The 20558-nt window shown below is 44.3% G+C and overlaps 1 protein-coding gene across 5 annotated transcripts in view; it reads left to right on the top strand.

Annotated features, from left to right (window-relative positions):
• Positions 1-12493, top strand: part of mgat3b (beta-1,4-mannosyl-glycoprotein 4-beta-N-acetylglucosaminyltransferase b) — a 76358-nt gene extending 63865 nt beyond the window's left edge. For all 5 annotated transcript variants that reach the window (XM_084378668.1, XM_084378669.1, XM_084378670.1 and 2 more), the window contains exon 5: positions 78-12493. In XM_084378668.1, the coding sequence (XP_084234794.1) occupies positions 78-575 (498 nt within the window). In that variant the 3' untranslated portion in view covers positions 576-12493. The remainder of the gene's footprint in view (positions 1-77) is intronic.
• The last annotated feature ends 8065 nt before the right edge of the window (positions 12494-20558 follow it).

Consider the following 20558-nt stretch of genomic DNA (forward strand, 5'->3'; position numbering starts at 1 on the left):
ATTGGTCTATTCAATGTCCTCCTTGCAGGCAATCTGTTTATTGTCCTTGTTTTCTTCTCCTCTCTCCCCACATCCAGTCACTGTACGGATTTTTCTGGAAGCAGTTTGGCTCTCTAGAGGTGGTGTCCGGCTGCACGGTGGGGATGCTCCACCACGTCTATGATGGAGACGGTATCAAGCTTCGGCGTCGCGAATACTACACCATGCCCGGTTTCCGTAAGTATGAGAACGACACAGGCCACATCCTGGTGCAGTGGTCAGTGGGCAGCCCCTTTCACTTCGCCGGGTGGCACTGCTCCTGGTGCTTCACGCCTGAGGGGATCTACTTCAAGCTGGTGTCGGCGCAGAACGGAGACTTCCCGAGGTGGGGCGACTATGAGGACAAGCGTGACCTCAACTACATCCGCGATCTGATCAGGACCGGGGGCTGGTTCGATGGCTCCCAGCAGGAATATCCCCCTGTGGAACCCAAAGAGCACATGTACGCCCCCAAGTACATGCTGGAGCACTATGACCGGTACCACTACCTCCTGGAGAACCCTTACAGCAGAGCGTCTAGACTGACAGAGGGCTAGGAGTCCAGCTAGGAAGAGATGAGTGAAGTAACTAGTCAGGCCTGAGTGAGGCCTCAACACTGAGTTTTGGGGGCGGAACGGTACTGATGAACTATATCTCTCATTGGAGCGATACTACATGTATCTCCACCAGGCAGCACTGATGTTGCAGGGATTTAAAATCTCTTAAAAAATCATTATCTTGGGGTCAAAAAAAGGGAGCACTGAATAACATCCACCATGGATTTACGGAGAGATCATTTAGAGGATACAACCACTGGATAAACAAAATCATAGATTTCCTCATTCCTCCCTTTTTGGGGGAGGAACCAAGCTATCTCTCTTTCTGTCACCCCGCCCCCTATCCTCCTTTTCTTCACCCGAGCCTGCTGAGAGTAACGGGGGCCGCTTCGAAGCAAAGACATGGATATTTCACAGCCTTGTGAAACCTGTGGAGACGAGAAACTTGGAAATGATGGACCGTTTCTTTTTTTTTTGTTTGTTCGTTTCCGTCTGTGTTTACTGAAGTTTACGGACTGATGCTCACGATTCACTCTCCACCTTTCAGATGTCTTCCTATCATATTTGGTGACCTCCTTCCAGAAACAGACGCACGTTCAGATATTATTCTTGGGTCTCAGTAGAAAATTATAAATCCTATTTAAACCCCCGCTGGAGTACCCACTGCCAAATGAAAAGGAACGACTCGATGGAAGTGTTTCCGCTCATTCATGTACTCACACTCATTCACATGCACCTTAGACCTGGATGTGTGTGAAAAAAAAAAAAAAAACGAAGATGTGTGTGTGTGTGATCTGTCTTTGTGTCATATTGCGAGGGCTGGGGCTGTAGAGGGGGAAACAGACGGTGAGAGAGAATCATCGGGGGGGGTGACGGGGAAGAAAGACAGCGAGATGGGAATACAGCACAAGCGAGACAGAAGGCAGGAAAGAACGAAGAATAATGAGGGAGGAAGAGAGCGGTGATGAAAAGGGAAGAAAGGGAGGCTCTGTCGACGTTCATTTTCCCACAGTGCCTGCTGATGCACGGGTGTTGCAGGCATGATCGTGCAGAATATGTGTGTCCCCCCTCAGTGCTCACAGACAGCTCTGAATAAATCATGGCCTGTCGATGGCATCCGAGACGGATGGAACTCGCTGTTGTTGTTTGTCCGACGAGAACAATCGAGACCGGTTGGGGGAAAGATCACCCTTCAGTTTTGTCTCTCTGTCTAGCCAGCAGCTGGGATGACTTTGTTTCCTTGGAAACTAAAGTATGTGAAAAAGGAGAAGGGATTGGTGTTTTTTAAAGATGAGTGGGTGGGTTCGTATCGGGCGAGGAGCTGCAGCGATCAGACGAGGTCAGCGTCGACTGCAGGTCCCTCCGGTTAAATATTCTACTTTTCCGTAGCTGTCAATCACCCACTCTCTGAAAAATGACTCTTTTCTCTGTCCGTCTCTTGTCCTCTTTCTCTTTTTATGCCATGAAGTGTCTTTTTTCCCTGTCTTTGGTGTTGGTTTCGTCTTAATCCTCATTAACATAGCCATTTTTGCTCTCTTCAATTCAATTATATTCTCTCTCTCTACACGTCCCCCTCTCTGTCTGAAATGTTAAATCTCCAACTCTTCCTCTAACTTTCCTTCACCCACCCACACACACACACACACACACACAGGCTTTCACACTTCATTTTGGGTGTGTATCTATTTCCTGTTAATCCTCACAGGAGTGTTTCAATAATAGATGTGTATTTATCGTCTCCCTGCCCCTGTCTCGACAGGACGGGACAGGGCAGCCGGTACCATCCCTGTGCCCGCAGATCTCTCTCGTCTGTACATTTAGGCATGAGCGCTCACGCCTCTTGCCTTCTCCCCGCTGTAGACGGCTGTCGATGTGGCTACGTGCCTAAATCCCCACACCCCACATCTCTTGGCAGAAGTCGGCGATGTTGTGGATGATTTGGCGAGCGGGCTTTCCTCTGTGGGTGGGTGTCATGAGGGCTCAGTTAAGCTCTTGTCAAGAGAGAGGGAGTCATTGCAGAAATGTTAAACAATGCTAGGAAGCAGCTAAGGAAAGAAAGCAGCTAAACATGCAGCAGACAAGTACCAACCAAAACCAGTAAAGTCATTGATTTTTCTTTTAATTGTAGATTGACTACATCCACCATCTGCTTCTTCAACGCCTGTCTGGGCTTTACAGATACTGTTTACCTCGGCTTCAGGCTAGATTCAATGTAAACGGTTCCCCAAGAGGAATAAAAAGTTTTTTGGGAGTAAACTCAATAAGTTGCTGAGGGGTGAAGATGGGACTGAGAATATTTTAAAATCTGAAAGCAAAAGTTTGTTGTTGTAGCTTCATTTTCACCTGAAGACAAGACAATATCTCAATACAGACCCTGCTCTTCCCTTCCACCTGTTGCACCTTGCTGAAAGTGTCCTTGAGTAAGACTTGAACTAAAACCTCCACACGGAGCGTTCAGTCCCTTTCCACGACTTTTTCCTCTAATGGCAGACAAGTAGGCTCGCACTAGCTTTGCAGTATCTCTTCTTTTCCAACTCTATCAGTCCGTCACCACGCTGGCTCTTCGTGGCTGTGAGCTCACAGTGGGAAAAGCAGATTAACCAACAGGCCGCTGACAGTCGCGTCGGGTCTGTGCCGCTGCCTCGATGGCAGAGCGGTCTGCAGCAGCAGCTGTTTGGGGTTTGGTGTTGGTGCTGAGAGCCAAACTCCCATCCAACCCCGGAGGGGCTGCGGAGGAACGAGCTTTAAATAGGACTTGACATTAGACGAGGGAGACGAGATGACGGCGATGCTGGATGTGACGCTTTTTGTTAGATAAAATTAGATTTTCTGCCTTTTGAAAAGGTGATGATTAATAATGATTGATGGAACAAAAAGAAACAGATGATGAATTTGAAAAGGGAGGAAGGTTTGAGATGTCAAACCATGAAATTAGACAGTTGTGTGAATTGGATGGTTGCGTTTTCCTTTGGGGGGTTTCTCAGATTTCGTGTCCAAGCTATGAAATTAAATCAATTGTTTGCAGTGCACGCCCTCCTGAATTAATGTTAAAAAAATAGCCAAAATAGCATTGATGACTGTTTTCTAGTCGCAACAGTTAACACGAAACCGACCTAAACTTTCCTCCTTCTCTCTGATTTCAGGGCCTCAAATCACAACCATGTGCAGACAGAAAGTTCATCCTCCCATTTACACGCAATAAACAAGCAAGTTTGCGCTTTATAGCTGAACGTAATCGCAGAACTGTAACCTTGGGGGTGTTGTTGTTCAATCCCATCCAGGGCTGGGGTGTGTGTGTGTTTAAGCCCTGCCAAGAGGCATTTAACCAGAGTTAACTCCCAGCTCTCAGCCTGCTGCAATCAGCCTGCACATCTGGCAAACATGCGTGCGTGTTTGCATACGCGTACGTATGCTATGCACTCATGAAACCATGTGTGCGCGTGACAGACGGAGTGACTCACGCCAGATAAGGGTGTCTGGCCTCGCTGAAAGACAAGCCAGGGTTACTTCACTCGGCCCGTTGCCCCGTTATCGCCATGGCAACCATCCTCTTGATGAATTCCTGAGCTCCCAAACAGCTTGAGGTCATCAACCGAGATAGCCGACCGCTAGCATAAGAGGTGAGGGGGAGCAGAGGGAGGATGATCGGAGGAATCGCAGAACTGTTTATTCTCCTCACACACCTCGACCCGAGTAAGAAAATAAATACAAATGCAAAGTATCTCATTGCACAGTCATTATCAGTAAATGTCACATCTCTGCAGAGCTGAGAATAGTGACACATGCATGCAGTGTTGAGCCAATAACCAGCACACACCTCTTTTTTTACCTTTTTACGGTTTATTGTTTTTCATCGATTGGACTGAGTCACCGCAGCGAGCAGACAATTTGCAAGAGGAGCAGAAAGGTAGACGGAAACACTTTTTAAAAAATAATAAGCCAGGAATAAAACATGAACGAGCAATTATTTCTTTTTTTGTCGGATTGAGCAAAGGGATGAAAAACAGAAAAAAAAGGGAGTCCTGTTTCAAACAAAGCCACAGCTTGATGAATGGAGACTGAAATCCAAAAAGAGACGTTTCCGAAATAATCCTTCCGCCGCTGTTCCCAGTGACAGTCTTATTGGATGAAGCGTGATTATGACACGCGGAGAGGAGGGAGGTAATAAGCTTGACCGAGCGGGCTTTGATTTTTCACTTTGATGAGGGGAAAGTCATCGCGGCGATGAAATGAAAACCGTCCGAGTGAAGGGAGCAGCTCATCATCCCTGTAAAAGGAAATCTATAAACCAGCGACAAAGTCAAAACGCGGTTGTGATGTTGAACGACTGAAGCGATGTTAGTGCGTGTGAGACGCCTCGCTGGGCTCATAATGGATTTAAAGTCTTTGATATACAAAAGAGAAAGGAGGGACTGTGTCTTGCTCAAGGACACTTTGGCAGATTGTCGCCACTCAGCAGACGGTATAGCGCTTAAACAAACCTGTGATCTCTGTCACTGCACAGTCTGATTGCTAATTGCAGCACCGGCCTGGTGCGTGCTATCATTTTTGTCATGATCCATCATAAATTCAATAAAGCAATAACATATGGGGAAAGAAATGGCTGCAGGCTGTGACCACAACACACCTTAAGGATGTTTTTAGTTTATTTTCAGACATTTTTTACCAAAGATACAAGCTCGGCTCTTGATGTGATCAGGTTTTCTCGGGCTCTCCGCCAACAAATCATCTGCAATAAACTTGGCTTCTTGCCTCAGGTGATTGGAACAGAGGGAATAAATTAACTGTAAAATGCAAAAACTGTAAACGAGACGGGAGCGCTTCCACCGTAGACACGTTTGGAGTTGCGTTGCTAGGGAACAGCCGGGCCGCCGTCTTTATTTCCTTTCAGTTATTGATATTAGCAACAGGAAATGAACTTGGACCCGCTCGGAAGGTTAATGTCGACGCTGCAGTGTTTTCTAAATAAATATTTGAGATGTTCTGTGTGCAGGTTGTCTGCTCCGGTATATTCAGGCAGTAACTGCTGCATATCAGCTTATTTATGGAGACGTTCAGGCTCATTCCTGCACATGATTTATGTGCCCAAAGGCTTAAAAGAGCACTGTAATGATTTAGTAAGCATTTCCGTGAAGTTGAGGGACTTGCAAGATGTATATTAAGAAAAAGAGAGATGAAGATTGCTGCAGCAGACGTCGAGATATCCTCCAAAAACACTCGATCCTACCTTTCCCACAATGCAACTCCAACCTCCGACCCTCCCTTCTGGCTAAAGGCACATGTCTGCCACCTGTTTTAACTCTGTTATAAATCTGCGGTCCGCAAGCCAAAAGGTCAAATGACATCATTATAACATCACTCAACAGAGCTAATCAAGAGCCACAGGAAACATTATACAACACTTTCCACAGGCTGACAAGAGCTAACAGTGTCTCCTTAACCTGCTGTGTAAAACTGGGGAAGTGCCCCTTTAATATATCCCAAGACAAGACAACTTTTAAGATGCAGAAATTGGTCACAAAAATCCGAAACGTGTGTTTAAAACGGTCACCATCAGCCCTCACAGCCCCCAGTATCGGTCCAACCCTCTGTTCAGCACACACACTAACCATCGACACATGTTTTGTAGTATTCAGCACGTGTGTGTATCCTGTACAGATGTGTGTCTCCAGGGCTCTGCAGCCCCACCACCACCACTACTACTACTACAGTCACCCCCCATCTGTTGTTGTGCTTGCAGAGCGGCTGGCTGTCTGTCTGTAGGGCCTTACATGCCTTCACGGTGCTGGCCCCCCTCCAGCCCTGTGGCTTCCACCGATTGATCTTTTCCAAGAAACATTAGCGGCAGGCAGGCCGGAAATCAAGGAGGCGGGTGTGGGGGTGCAGGGAAAAGAGGGTCATTTTACTGGAGTCCCTTTTGGACTTTGTTGTTGAAATCTTTTTATTTCTTTCTGTGGCTCCTTCCTTTTGCCCCGTAGTTTTGATTTGTCATCACATAAATCCACGAGTAAAACTTCACTGCAGACGAGTCGTGCTTTGAATCCTCAAATCAAAGTGAGAAATTCCATTCTTGAAAATGGGATTTTTGAAGAAGGGAACCGGCTCACGCCTCCACAGCAACAGAAAGCTGCTGCTATTGTTATCTTGGCTGTAAACATGTTGTTATTCTCTCCGTGTGAGCGACGGAAAGCACTCGCATTCCACAAGCTGAGCAATCACATTAACACCGACAGCTGCAACGATGTGTCACCGCCGATTGGAAAGTACTCGGTGTTACTAACCACAAGTATTCCCCAAAACAAGTGCAAGTCTCTTTTAGCGTACGTCTTTGTGTGCTTACTTGGAATTCAGGCCTGGACCTGTTAATATTAGACTGAAACAAACGGTATTAAGAGTTAGTTCACCCCCAAATTACAAAACACTTTCCTTTAGTGCGACAGTATCCAGGTTTGGCTTTTAGCTGCCCGGATTTTGAGACCTCTCCTGGCTCTATACAATAGGGGTCAGTTGAATGTCAATGGGATTACATTTGGTGTCGGTCCAGTTTTCCGTGGAACTGTTGAGCGCATATTCTGCGGAGTAACAGAGATCCTGTTCCTGGAAAGAGAAAGCTGTGAAAAACAACAAAAGATTTAGTTTTCACTTACATTGTGCTGGAGCGGAGGCAAATCTGCAAGGCCAAATCAAACCAAAAGTATCTGCGTGGATGGAAAACCAGTAGAGGTAAATGAGAACATTTGAGTGAGCTAAACTATTACAGCATTACAGCAGAAAGAGTGTCGGTGAAGACCAAAAAAAAGCCTCACAGTGTTGGATTCTTACACCGAGCGCCGAATCCTTTTGTTTATGGGTCTCATTTAATGAGTATTTCAACTGGGCGCGGTCCAATTCTGTTCAGTATAAAGGGAGCCAGCTCGCGTAGCTGCATGGGAAATGATTTGCCCTATCACACATTGAAGTGGACTCCAATTTAGGAAAAGAAACAGATCAAATTAAGCAGCATTTAAGAAGCGGTGTTGAATATGAATCGGTGGAAACGTTCGTGTTTATGAAAGGCTGGGAAACTCTGTAAACGTGTCACGTTTCGTCTGATGAACGCGTCTCCCTATTTATAAAAGCAAAACGGGGAAGAGGTGAGTGTTTGTGAGTCAGGACTCATAACACGTCTGAATGCGTTCCAGGACAGATTGCTGGCTTCGGGGCGGGGTGCGGGCCGAGACGCGTCCAGGAGTCCATATGTTGTGACACCGCGGATCAAAAAAGATGAAAGTCAGCGTGGCGCCGCAGAGACAGATGGACACGGTGACACATACGTGCACGAGGAGTCGGGCAGGCCGACACCTGGCTGCAGATCAAATGCCATCAGAAACTGGAGGGGAAGTCACGAGCGTCTCTGTGTCTGAGAGAGAGACAACAAAATGTGGCCAAAAGTATGTGGACAACACTGCCAACAGGATATATATACGCACCGAGTATATTTCAGCCGCGTCAAGCTGCACAGAGCAGGTCGAGTAAGGCACTGGAACGGCAAAGAGCATCCGGTGAATTTTCAAAATAAAACAACATTTACAATAAACGCACTTAAAGCAGACGAACAACGAAACATTTTAATTACATAGCTTGCTCGCCCATCGTAGAAGCACAAAAATCAAGGAAAAATGACAAAATGAACGCAATCTGAGTAAGTTCGTAAGTTAAGAAGGCATGATGACGGGATGCTTCTGAAGCGATCCCAGTGGGCTGTGAAGCCTCGTGGAGGACAGAGCAAAACAGCGTCGCACATGACGCGATAGAGATGGAGTGGAGTCAAGGCGTCAGCTTCAAATCTTGAGTATTTTTCTGTTACATTAGATATTTGTGCAACAATCAAAGTTTTAGGACTTGTTGGGTAATGAATCCCCTGCACAATGGCAGATTTTTGGATTTACACTTCAGTGTTTGTGTCTCGTGCCAAGAACGTACCTCAATTGTTAAATCTGTACCAACTGTCAGACTTTCCCTTGCTCTGTGTTGACGTAGGATCCCATCACTCACGGTATAAGAAGCTGATTGTGAACATGTGTTTTCAAGGTCTTTAAAATATGACCACTAGCTGCAGCATTAGACTGCTTCTACTTTGTGGTAACAGTTTAGGGAAGGCTCTTTCCTGTTCCAACATGACGATGCCCCCGTGGCCAAAGTAAGGTCCATAAAGGTTTTCCCAGTTTGGTGTGGAGGACTTGGCCTGCGCAGAGCCCTGACCTCAGCCCCATCCAACACCTTTGGGATGAATTAATTAAAGCTCTTCAGGGCTAAATGAAATTCGCTGCAGCCAGGCTCCAAAAAAAAATCCAGTGGAAAGCCTTCCCATAAGAGTGGACGCTGTTAGCAGATGGGTTTAATTTCCAGTTGTCTACATACTCCTGTCCATGTCGTGTCTTATTTTTTTTATATGCATGTGTGTGTGATCTACTTTGTAACACAAGCCTACCTGCAATGTTCGGAAACTTGCCGTCCCCTTTGCGGCCGCGACCCGAACTGAGGCCGGAGGCAGAGAGAGAGCGAGAGAGAGAGGGTGACAGGTCAGAAAAAGGCAAATGAAGGGGATGGCAGAGCGAGGGGGGGGAAGGCGAGAGCGAGCCTCCAGAGGGGTTTGAATTCCCCGCAATCAGAAACACAGACAGAGATGGAAAGAGGGAGCGACTGATCCACACAATCAGACTTTCCATACACTTACAGCGTCTATCTTTATTTCTCCTTTGGTTTTTGTTTTGCACTTATACGCTTTTTGTGTGAAGTCAATCGATGCGTCTTTCCTTCTGTTTTTGAAGTTTTAAACATTTGGTGGAAGTCTGAGAAACAGAGAGGGAGGGTGAGGAATCTTTTTTTGGCCCTCTGTTTTCCTATTTAACTTTGTTTTTGTACTTTTTTTTGTAACTTCATCCACTTGGCAGCTTGATATTTAATGTCTTTTTAAGGCGGTGTGTGTGTGTGTGTGTGAGTGAATGTGTGTGTGTGTGTTTAAGCTCATAAGCACTGTCTCAGCCTACTGCTAGAATATACTTCCACTCCACCTCACCGGTCTTTTATACCTCCTTACCTGCTGTAAAGGGGACTTCATACTGTGGCAGCCATCTTGTTTTCACTCTCTCGACTGTATTGATGTTTCGATGACATCATCCTCTCCTTGTGACCATAAAAGCATCACGTAACCACTTGAGTTGTTTTGTTTTTGCAAAAAAAAAAATGTGCGTATGTTTGTTTTCCATTGTGGGTTTCATTGCCTACCTTCACACACAGCGTGTCCAGATAACACAGCACATACCTACACACACACACACACACACACACACACACACACAGTACAGCCTCTGTTTTTTTTTAAACTGTGGTCTGATTGTGGCCGTGTCCTCTCGCTGGTCAAACAGTCAGACTACTGTAGCCGCTCTGTTTGCGCCCTCGCTGTTATGTGATCGCTATGAAGGCTCGCCATTGTGTGACCAAAAAACCATTTTTTTCGTCCCTCAGCCACTCGGAACCGGTTCGGGCCAGAGCGCTGACCTAAGAGGAACCCAGCGTACTGGAAATAACAAAACAAAAAAAAACAAACCTGCCCTCATCTTTTGTTCAATGTTGTGTGTCTGTCTGACAGGAAATTGATGCTGGTGTGATGCTTTTTGTGTTCTGCTTCTTTTTTCTTTTATCACTGATGTTTTGTTTCTTTCTCCTCCAAATAGACAAAGATGTAAAAAAAAAAAAACAACAAAAAAAGGAAAAAAGAAAGAGATGATTCTCTCTTTTGGAAAAAAGCTTTTTATTTGAGTTGCATGCTGAAATGCAGGTAGAACATCTGCCTTCAAAACTATGAATTGCACCTTATTGGAGGGATGTGGTTTTATTTTTATTTGTTTTTTTTTATGAGTACATAAATATATATATATGGGGGATGTATCTGTTGATTCATTTTATTTTTTTTATGTTGTTAGAAGATGTTACAGTTAGCTAGTCAGGCAATGTAATGTATCTTAAAACAGGGTTATGATTTTGCTTATTAATGTCAGGTTTGTTCATAATTGATTCAGTCACTGGTGTCTGTTGTGAGACGACTTCATTTAGGCAGCAACGCAAATTATTTCCAGGAATTGATTCTGTTAAGGGAAAAAAAACAAACTTTTACAATCTTTACTCCATAAAACAAAAACTTCTGAGGGCACAGACCTTGAAATGATGTGGATGTGCACGCTTAAATTGAGCCAATAATTAAATTTTATCCAAAGGTTAGATAAACAGAGTTTTAATTCAAGAAGTTTGAATGAAAGAAAAACCAACAAAAACTTGTTTCTCTACAGATTTGAAGCAGAAACATGTCGGTCCAGACTAAAACAATTCTGTAATTATGACCGTCTGGCTAATTGCTGCTTAGTGAAGCCTTGTCCACAGACAAACAAACACACACACACACACACACACACACACACACACACACACACACACACACAGAGGCCTATCCTCACACAGTAACCACTAGGAGGCATCCTGCATGTCCTCTCACATATCACACAAACACTTCCTCCGCCTTCCGTCCATCTTGTCCTTGAAAAAAGGACAAATGACTAGCAAGACACCATGTCGCTTCAACACAAACACATTCACACACACACACCAACAATACAGCCTTGGCAGATGACTGGCACTAGGCATGGTGCTGCCACCCGGTCTCATGTCCCCAGGGCAGAGTGCTGTCTGCAGCCAATTAACCAACAGGGCCGGTTGCCAGGGTCATATCCATCTAATCCTCTCCACCCTCCCGCCAAGTTGCCAGATTTGGCCCTCCACTCTTTGCACAGCCTTTGTTGTGCTTAAATAAATAAAAATAGGTTTACAATGTGAGAGGGATAATGAAAGTAGGTTAGACAAAGCGGTCTGGGTGTGTTTTTATTTGGATAAAGATCCTGGTGAAAGGGAGCGGGTTGCAGCACTTCGTCTGTGCTGCGTTAGTTTATCTAAACGAGATGAGTAAAACATAGCGACGTCTGCATGTCGGGTTCATCTCTGACGACCAGCGCAAACACCCGACGTACAAAAAACAACCTGAGCAGCTGAAAGAAACAATCTTTCGTAGCCTGTAAAGTCAAACTGCTCCTGTTCAGGCATCGTCAGCTGTCAGGAGAACACAAAGCAAGGAAGTCTTTGTTTTTTTTGTCCCTTTTACTTTCGACACAATGGTTACATGTGGGCATACCCGATTACATATTGTGACATTGTACAGTAACACAACCTCTGTTCCCATGCACTGATAATGATTGTATATGGTCGCATAGTTTTATTTTTTATATCATGACTGGGGCTTCAATCTGTTTTCTGGGGTCATTTATTATTTTTGTGCTTTTATTTTGAAAAAAAAGGTTTGATCAGTCTCTGTATTCGGTGTGCGGGAGAGTGTGTGTTTGCACTGTAGCTTACTGAATGTGTGTGTGTGTGTGTGTGTGAATGAGAGGAGAATAAGACTGGGTGTGTTGTTTAGCGGCTCGGTGTTCAGCTCCCAATGCACCATCAGCCCTTTTTGCCTGTGTTCATCATTGTGCCAGTGTGTTCAGGTGTTTCCCTCGCCTCTTACATCCGTTCATCCAAAACGAAAGAGAGAGAGAGAGAGAAGAGAGAGCGAGAACGGGAGATGAAGAGGAGGAAGAGGAGGCAGAGGGCCTTTTCCCTCAAAAAACACGGGGGGAAAAACAACACAAATGAGAAAAGATACTTTTGAAAAACGGATATTTTTCTCCTCTGTGGGGGTCACAAAGAAGAGTGTACATTTCTAAGTTAATTGAAAATGATGAATAAAAAAGCTCATTTGTTCTCTATATGAATGGCTGTATGTTAACCATGAACAAAAAGTAATGAGTTCTATGACAAAGACATATAATAAATTAATTTTAAAATTTTAAAAACAGCTCCGCTTGTTTTCTGACTTGGAGGCATCCGTCGAGGTGTCGGGTGGTGCCGAGGACCCGTCTGTGTGTGCGTGCAGATGTTCTGCAGGGTTTGCTAGATTGCGGTGATTTGCATCATCCATCCCTCATCTCACTAGAGGGCAGCACCGCAGCACACATCATTACAGCTCATTAGGATGCATCACTGCTCACACTCCATATTGCTTTGGATTGATTTAATAGAAAACTTTTCAAATGTCCAACGCTCCTAATGGAAAGTGACGTGTTTTTATTAAGTCAACTTCTGTACCGACAAACACAGAACAGTGTGCATTGTAATAATGGCATAACTGTTTGTTTTGAATTAATAACTTAGAGTTGTGTTTAGTTCAACATTGCACACTTATAATTACAGCTGGATTAACCTGTCAGATCGCATCTGAGCTAAAACTTGTTTGACTCACTCTCGCTATATAAAAAAGATGAATGAATGCAGAACAAATCTGACTTGATACTGCTCTTAAAATAATTTGTAAAGATATTTTGGGAGGTTTGTTTGCTCTGTTGCTTAGAGTTAGATGAGAAGATCTACACCACTCTCACATCTGTCTGTTAAACATGAAGGAAACATCAGGTCTGGCTCCGTCAAAAACTAAAAAGGTTGTACATTTATGTGGGCGATGTGCCCGACTGGTCTCCAGGAAGTCACAGCGCCCCATTTCAAGAAGTAGATGTTTCTCGTAGTTTCCCATAAAAACAAGGACACTTGTTTCTCTTTGTGCATGAATTGAAACAAATGGGCTGCAGTTAGTGCTCCTTTTCTGAGCTAAGAGTTTATTTTTTAGCTTTTTTTGACAGAGACATGCCGTCTTCTTCCCCCTGCATTCAGTCTTTATGCTAAGCTAAGCTAACCAGCTGCTGGTTCTAGCTTCATAACTTAGCGTACAGATCCGAGAGTGGTATCAATCTTCTCATCTAACTCTCAGCTTAAACGTTAAGATGAGTAAAAGTGTGCATAAATGACAAACTCAGTTTGATTGCAATGTTCTCTATGTGATCTAATTGACTCAACGCGATGCAGCGTGCAGATTTGAGATTAACTTTGAACTGCCGGACACCCCGTTTCTATTTATTCATGTCGCTTGCTTGAGATGTGATGAGGATCGGTTGATTCATGAAGGAGTTGTGCTATTTAAAACGATACCTCTGCATTCAGTTACAAAAACCTCAATAAAAAGGTGGCAGCTGCCTGGAGGGAGATCGGCCCAGGTAGCCGGAAGTTTCTCATGAGAAAATAAAATGTGCGAAGACAGCAAGTATTCACATCTCTTTTACTTTAGATCACATGTCCAGTCTGAGTGAATATTTACAGTGCAAGTCCAAAAATGTCCAACTATTCTTCAGAGTGGAATAAATTCTCTCGCAAGTGTGTAATCAATGTAATTACTGAAAACCAATTGACCTGCAGTGAACCTGCTTTTTTTGGCCCTGGGGGTCCTCAGGGCAGCTGGCCATCTTGCCTGATTGGTAATCCAGCCTCACGTCTAATCACTGACATTAAGTTGTTGAATTGAGCAAATTACAGAGATTGTAAAACTGTAAAATCCTCCAGGGACACATCAGTACCAAGATTATAATGACAGCGATGTGGTGAGGAATTACTAAACTGCGCTGAAATCAGGTGCAGCGGTGCGAGGTTAGTTCTACCTCGAAATTCAGCTGCAGCAATCCATCTTTCAGTCTTCATCTCTGGGAAACAAAATGCACAATAATGTGTGTTTTGAGGCCATGACACCACCGTGACACATTCAGCAGGGAGGAGGCAGCGATTTTATCTCCAGTTTTAAGATCCAGTTAATGTCCAGTTGAAGTGCCAGATCAGCCACAATGGACCAGGGTGTAACAGTTCCCGGCCCAGTCGCACAGGCCGAGGAATGCACTGCCGTTGTTATTCTGCGCCTGAAGTGGAGACGATGAGGCACGAACAAAAAGTCTCTAAATATCTGAAGACGCTCACACATCGAGTAAATGCAAACAGCTGCATGCACGGTGCAAACATAAAATATACATAGTTGCAGGCAGACGGTGAGGTGCATGAGTGTGCACACACTGACAGAAACAGATGTGAGTGTTGCTGTGCTGCATGGAGACCATGAAAAAAACATAACAGACACTATTTAATAGATTAACTGGGTCTATTTTTGACTACGGATGTTGTTCATGTATTGGCAACTTCTCCGCAGGTTGTCATAAATAAATGTGTTGTGGATAAACATGATAGGTTTCTGTTCATTCTGCAGCCTGCTCTGATGACAACAAAACTAAAAGAAACCCACTAACGGCTGGATTTTCATATATGCTGTCGATGTCGATGCATCCAGAGGCTCCTCGCTTCCCTCACGTCTTAGCTCCTACCAGTGAGGATGTGAGAGAAAGCAGGGAGACTCAGCCTTACTTCTAGGGTCACCATCAGGCCAAAAAAAGATGTCGGTGCCATGACACTTATAGTAAATTTCTCACAGTACTCTCTCAAGGACGAAGCCTGATCATGTCGGACTTTTTAGGCACCTTTTAGACTTTATTCAGTCCATGATGAGACGTCGAGGAAGTATGTGGACATGTACGGTTGTTACTCTTGTGAGGAAATGAAAAGAAACTAAAGTAAAGTAAGCAGACAGTGACACCTGTTGCCCAGTAATTGGAATCAAACACTGGGCCGACACAACACAATGAGCTCTCCTCTTTTGAACCACCCTCAGGCCCAAACATTACACGTGCACACTAGATATTAAAAGAAATGAAATGTCACGTTAAAGTTGTTAAGAGGATGTCCCCGTGAAAAGGCCTGAATCACCTTCACAATGAAGCCTGAATACCAGGGTAATGGCAGCTTTAATATTGCAGGTATTAAAACTACATTTTATACTCAGGGCCTCAAATTGGCTATAAACAGCAAGAGCTCCCCCAGGGCTGCTACACTTTCAGTTTTTTATATGCTTTTGTGGCGCATATTATCAAATAAATGTGTGATTAATCAAATTACAACAGAGTAATTGCCACGCGGACGAGGATTTGAAACGGCTGCTTGATTTTCCCCGATTGTTATCCAGCCTCGCTGTGACCTTTTCTCAGCAGCCACATGGGGCAACTTTACAACCATAGCCTGATTAGTTGAAAGGATCCTGCAATGAAAAAAAAATAATCCTCAGTATTTTTCTTTGATATTTTTGTATTATGGTCGAACACAATTACATAAAATCACTAGATATTAATGTGCAGAGAATCATCACTGACTTTTAGTTTTGTGAGGCATTTTAGCATCTTTCAGCTCATTGTTTTGGTTTTCTGGTCCACAATTTGACTGTTGCTGCTGGAGACAATAGTGATAAGAGTGGTTATAGTGTACAAAAACAGGCAGGTGTCAGCAAAAAAGTTTTAAAAACCCACACTAGACCACCTGCCCAGCAGAGAGTCAGCAATGATGTTAGCAGGTGATCATTTAGCAGCTAAAAGACCAAACATTTCCTGAGTTGGAGAGTGTTTATCGGACTTAATTCATCCTGTGGCCAGAAATACAACGCCCCAAATGAATGCTAATGTCGCTCCTTAACTGTTCAATGTAGCAGCAGGTTTGCTAACAAGTGTTTTTCATACTAAAGTGTTATTTTTCTTAACAGGGACTACAGATGTCAAATAGCTTTTGGCTCTGGTACAGCTGAGAAGCTGTGCACTGTCCCTGTCAGATAACAAATAAACCTACTTCTAAATAATCATGGGATTACTTAAACATATATGTTTTTATTCTGTAATTTATAAACGTGATGAATGTAGCCTGTATTTTTTCTCTGTAACACATCTGAAGAGACTGGAGACTAGAGTCTGTCCACAAATTGCTCATTAAACTTGCATTTTTCATTCAGTTCTGCTGAATTATAGAAAACTTCCGGCACCTCCATCACATTGAAGTATAATAATAATAATTGTGATTCCTGTTCAGTGCAGAATACAACCCAGAATCCTTTAGATTTCAGGTTTGATATATGATCAGAGGTCTGTTCGGTCCTCGCTCAAATTAGCAGATAAGCTGTTGCTTTTATCTCCTCTTTCAGCAACTTCCCACGGCTTTCGAGGGAAACAGCAACGCCACTGCAAAGATCTTTCACACATTTCATAACAGACCCCTGTTTGTGCGGTGTGTCATGTGGCGTACTATATAAATCAAAGTCGCATTACCTCCTGCGAGTCTTGGGAGCCCGTTAAGTTTAAATAAAAAGCTCCACCGGAGCTCCGTCACACACGCCACTGACTGATATACTCATCAGAAAGCTGTAATCCACCATGCAGTATTCAGCAGGGCTGCTTTGTGAGTAAGCAGCCCTAACAGCAACTTCCTTCGCAGGTAGCATTTGAATAAAAGCTGAAAGCTGCAGCGATGCATTATTAAAATTGATATTTAGAGCCATAATTTATGGAGATTGTTACAGTACAGGACCGACATATCAGCACTCAAACAGTCAAGGCACTATCAACATCTATTTATGCACGTTTAGACATCTTGGATTGTGAATTTGTAGATCTGTGAGAATCAGGAAGAAAACTATACTAAACATCAACATGATAAACACCCTTTTTTTGGTACGTCCTTATAAACTTGGCATCACCTTTGTCCTCCTCTGTCGTTATTCAGCAGTTTGCATCCGGCGCATCGGTTTCCTAATTGCCGATGACTTACACTGCCATCTCAGCAGCTAATGACCGTTCAATTAAAAGGCTTCTATCCAAAATTGCAGCAACCAAGCGATGTATGGGGAACAGACAGAAAATTAAATGGAACGAAGTGGAAAATTCAATTATAAAAAAGGAGGAAATGGCTCCAGTGTGGCAAAGAAACAGACACGGGACTTTTTCCCCTGCGGGGAAGATGATGGAGTGTCTGGCAGATCAGAGAGGTGCAGCATGTTCTGCAACATTCATGGCACATTGTATCGTGAATCTGCTGTCTGCTTTATTGCAGCGGCACAAGACGTGAGGGGACACTGTGGTAGTCTGCAGTGATGCCGTGAGTGGAAGTGATGAATGCACTTCACATTTGTCGCAATAAAAGCAAAAAATGCACGCAGCATAAGTACGAGGGCCGACTGTTAGCTTCCACCAAAAGAGAAAGAATATTGAACAATTTAATTCAAGATAACGGTGCATTTCATTCGGTCGCCTGTAGCTCTGACACCCGGGGAAGGAAGACGGCGAACGAGACAATAACGTTACAGTCGTCATTAAAGCAAAGTACATTTCCCCTCCTGCTCCAGTCGGCAGTCAACATTTCAGTACATAAACAACCAACCGTGGACGTCCTCTCTGTGGATAGCTGAGTGAAGATAAATCCGCTATTAATCCCAGATATTAAAACGTAATCTCTGAGCTCTCCTCCCATCGGTACACGGTTCCAGATCAGAGAAGCGTAGGCTGTTTATTCCTCCAGAAGGTCTGGCTCTGCGCCCGACTCGCCCCTCCTGAGCTAGCTGACTGTGCCTTTCTATATTCATTTGTAATCTTGGAGGCAACGGTCAAACAACAAGTGCTTCAATGCAAAACAAATGACCTTCTCCATATTTATTCAAAACTAGAAAAGAGAACATTTCCGAGCTCGTCTCTGCACCTTTTTCCATGCTTAACTCCTCACTCCTCACGCTGTGGGTCAACCACAATGCCCGAGAGGGGAGTCACTCACATCCCTTGAAATATGAATGGTGGCAAACCTCCACACAGCGTTGAGTTGATGTGTGCCATTGCACTCACTGTACAGTATGTTGCCAAATAAATGAAGTGATTTAGCTGGTGATCGCCTCCCTGCTGAAGTTCCTTTCCTGCACATCTCCACAGTTTACCTTGAAGTCTAGCAAAAATGTCACCAGAGGAAAGTAAAGAAAAATGAGGCTGGTGAGAGCCAGAGGCCCTGTGCGTTAATGATAGTAACTCATATAAACCTCCTGCAGATGGAAAACTCTGGATAGCTGCTGCGGAGCTGGATGGCAGAGATTACAGACGGCCTCGGGCTGAATGGATGGGTATTGCTCCTGTATTGCATGGTGCTCTGTGTGTGTGTGTGTGTGTGTGTGTGTGTGTGTGTGTGTGTGTGTGTGTGTGTGTGTGTGTGTGTGTGTGTGTGTGTGTGTGTGTGTGTGTGTGTGTGTGTGTGTGTGTGTGTGTGTGTGTGTGTTTGAGTAAAGCTGCCTCTCAGAAAAGCACGGGGTGGGTCAGGCTAACTAAGGCGAACTACTCTGTAATTTGCAACCCAAAAAAAAGGGAGCCAGACAGCCTGTCATTCCGTGTGTGTGTGTAAGTAGACTAAATGAGTACTTGCAGGCTTGTGTGTATGTACACGTGTGTGAGTGTCATTGTTGTGGCGGGGTTCAGCTTTGTTACCAGCATCAGCAGGTCATTTGAGCAGTGCAGTGGCTGTATTTTGCAGTCTCCGTGTCTCCAGACAGAGCAGAGAGAGCAACTCCAGGAGATGGAGCAGGAGGAAGAACGGTCGTTGATGGATGAGCTCGTAAGCTCTTTGTCATCTGAACTGAAATTTCAATGTAAAAGCTGTGTTGCAATCTCGTCACCGTGACCTCAATTCTTCAAGTTGTTGACCTCTGAAGCAGCAACAGTTGACTGAAATGTTGTAAAGTTCAGATTTTGTTTAACGTCATGGCTCTCAAAGCAGAGCTGCCCAAACTGGGGCCTGTGGGCCAGAGTTGGCCCTCCATAAAAGGGTCGATCTGGCCCGCCAGATGTTTTCTAGCAAAAATAGAAATAAACGGAGAAAAAATGTAATAAAGGCTCTTTAAATAGGCCCATGTAGGATCCATGATTATGTTTTTTCATCATCTGAGCACAGTGGCCAGAGTTTGTGCATGAAGTCGGTCGATTAAGGAAACTTGGGATTCTTCAAAGGAAGTTCTGAGAAGCAAGTGACAAAAATAAAAACTTTACCTTATCTTACGTCATAAAAACAGGAGAGAAGACTATTAAGATAAGATTGCCACATTTTTTTCCTTCTTCTCTGGGCTTCTGTATTTTGCATCTTGGTCCATTATCAACCTTCAGTTGTGTCCCTTTAAGAGAAAAAGATGGTCACCCTCGCTCTGAGGAGATAGAAATGTAAATCTGTTAGTCAGTGGGTCAACAAATCTGGTCCAGAAATATTTATGGATGGCCGTGAACTTTGGGCATCCTCAGGAGATTATAACTCCCTGGTCCCTGGTTCACTATGATGGTGACATTCAGTTATTCGAGGCCCAAAGATGATGAAGTAGTCAAACAAAAGGACATTTCTGCCTCAGGTTCAAGGAAGGCGCAGTTAACCAAGTAGCTACATATCCACTGGTGTGCTATTCAGATTCACACCCTTCATACCTTTTCATCCATTACTAATGTATACAGCGTCTCGAAGGAACTCAGTGCAGCTGCTGCTTCTTCGCATTGAAAAGAGCCATTTGTGGAGATTCAGAGAGTAGATGAGAATATCTCCTGGAAGCTTCCCTGTGGAGGTATTCAGGGCACATCCAACATAAGGTGACCCGGGGCAGAGCCAGAACATTCGAATTATATCCCCCATCTGGCCCGTGATGCCCCGGGAAACAGAGCTGTGGGCTACATAGCTTAGGCTGTTGCTGCCATGACTCAGAGCCGGACGGGACGGAAAGTAGACTGATTTTACATTCCTTCTTGTTGTGCATTCCCACTGCTGCTTCCATTATGATGTACACAAAAGATTAGGAAGAAAATGAGCTGCAGAGTCGCACAGGTGACCTCAGGTAGGTTACTTCCAGCGGGACGTTACAGATTACAGACGTGGCAGGTTCTCACAGGATTAGGAAGATCAGGACAGCAGGTAAGATCATCCCGCAAAAAGCCTTTTGACGATCAAGTAAGCCTCCCTTTGTTCAAGTTCAAATATCCCTCACGTGACCTGCATATGTATTCTGTAGCACTTGGCAGCATATACATACTCCGCCCCCTCCACGCAGACTCCGACACAGAAGATGTTTTCAAGTATTGGCCAAAGAATCAGCTTACTCTTTTCACA

This window comes from Pagrus pagrus, assembly GCF_965226575.1.
Source record: "Pagrus pagrus genome assembly, chromosome: 2".
Lineage (NCBI taxonomy): Eukaryota > Metazoa > Chordata > Actinopteri > Spariformes > Sparidae > Pagrus > Pagrus pagrus.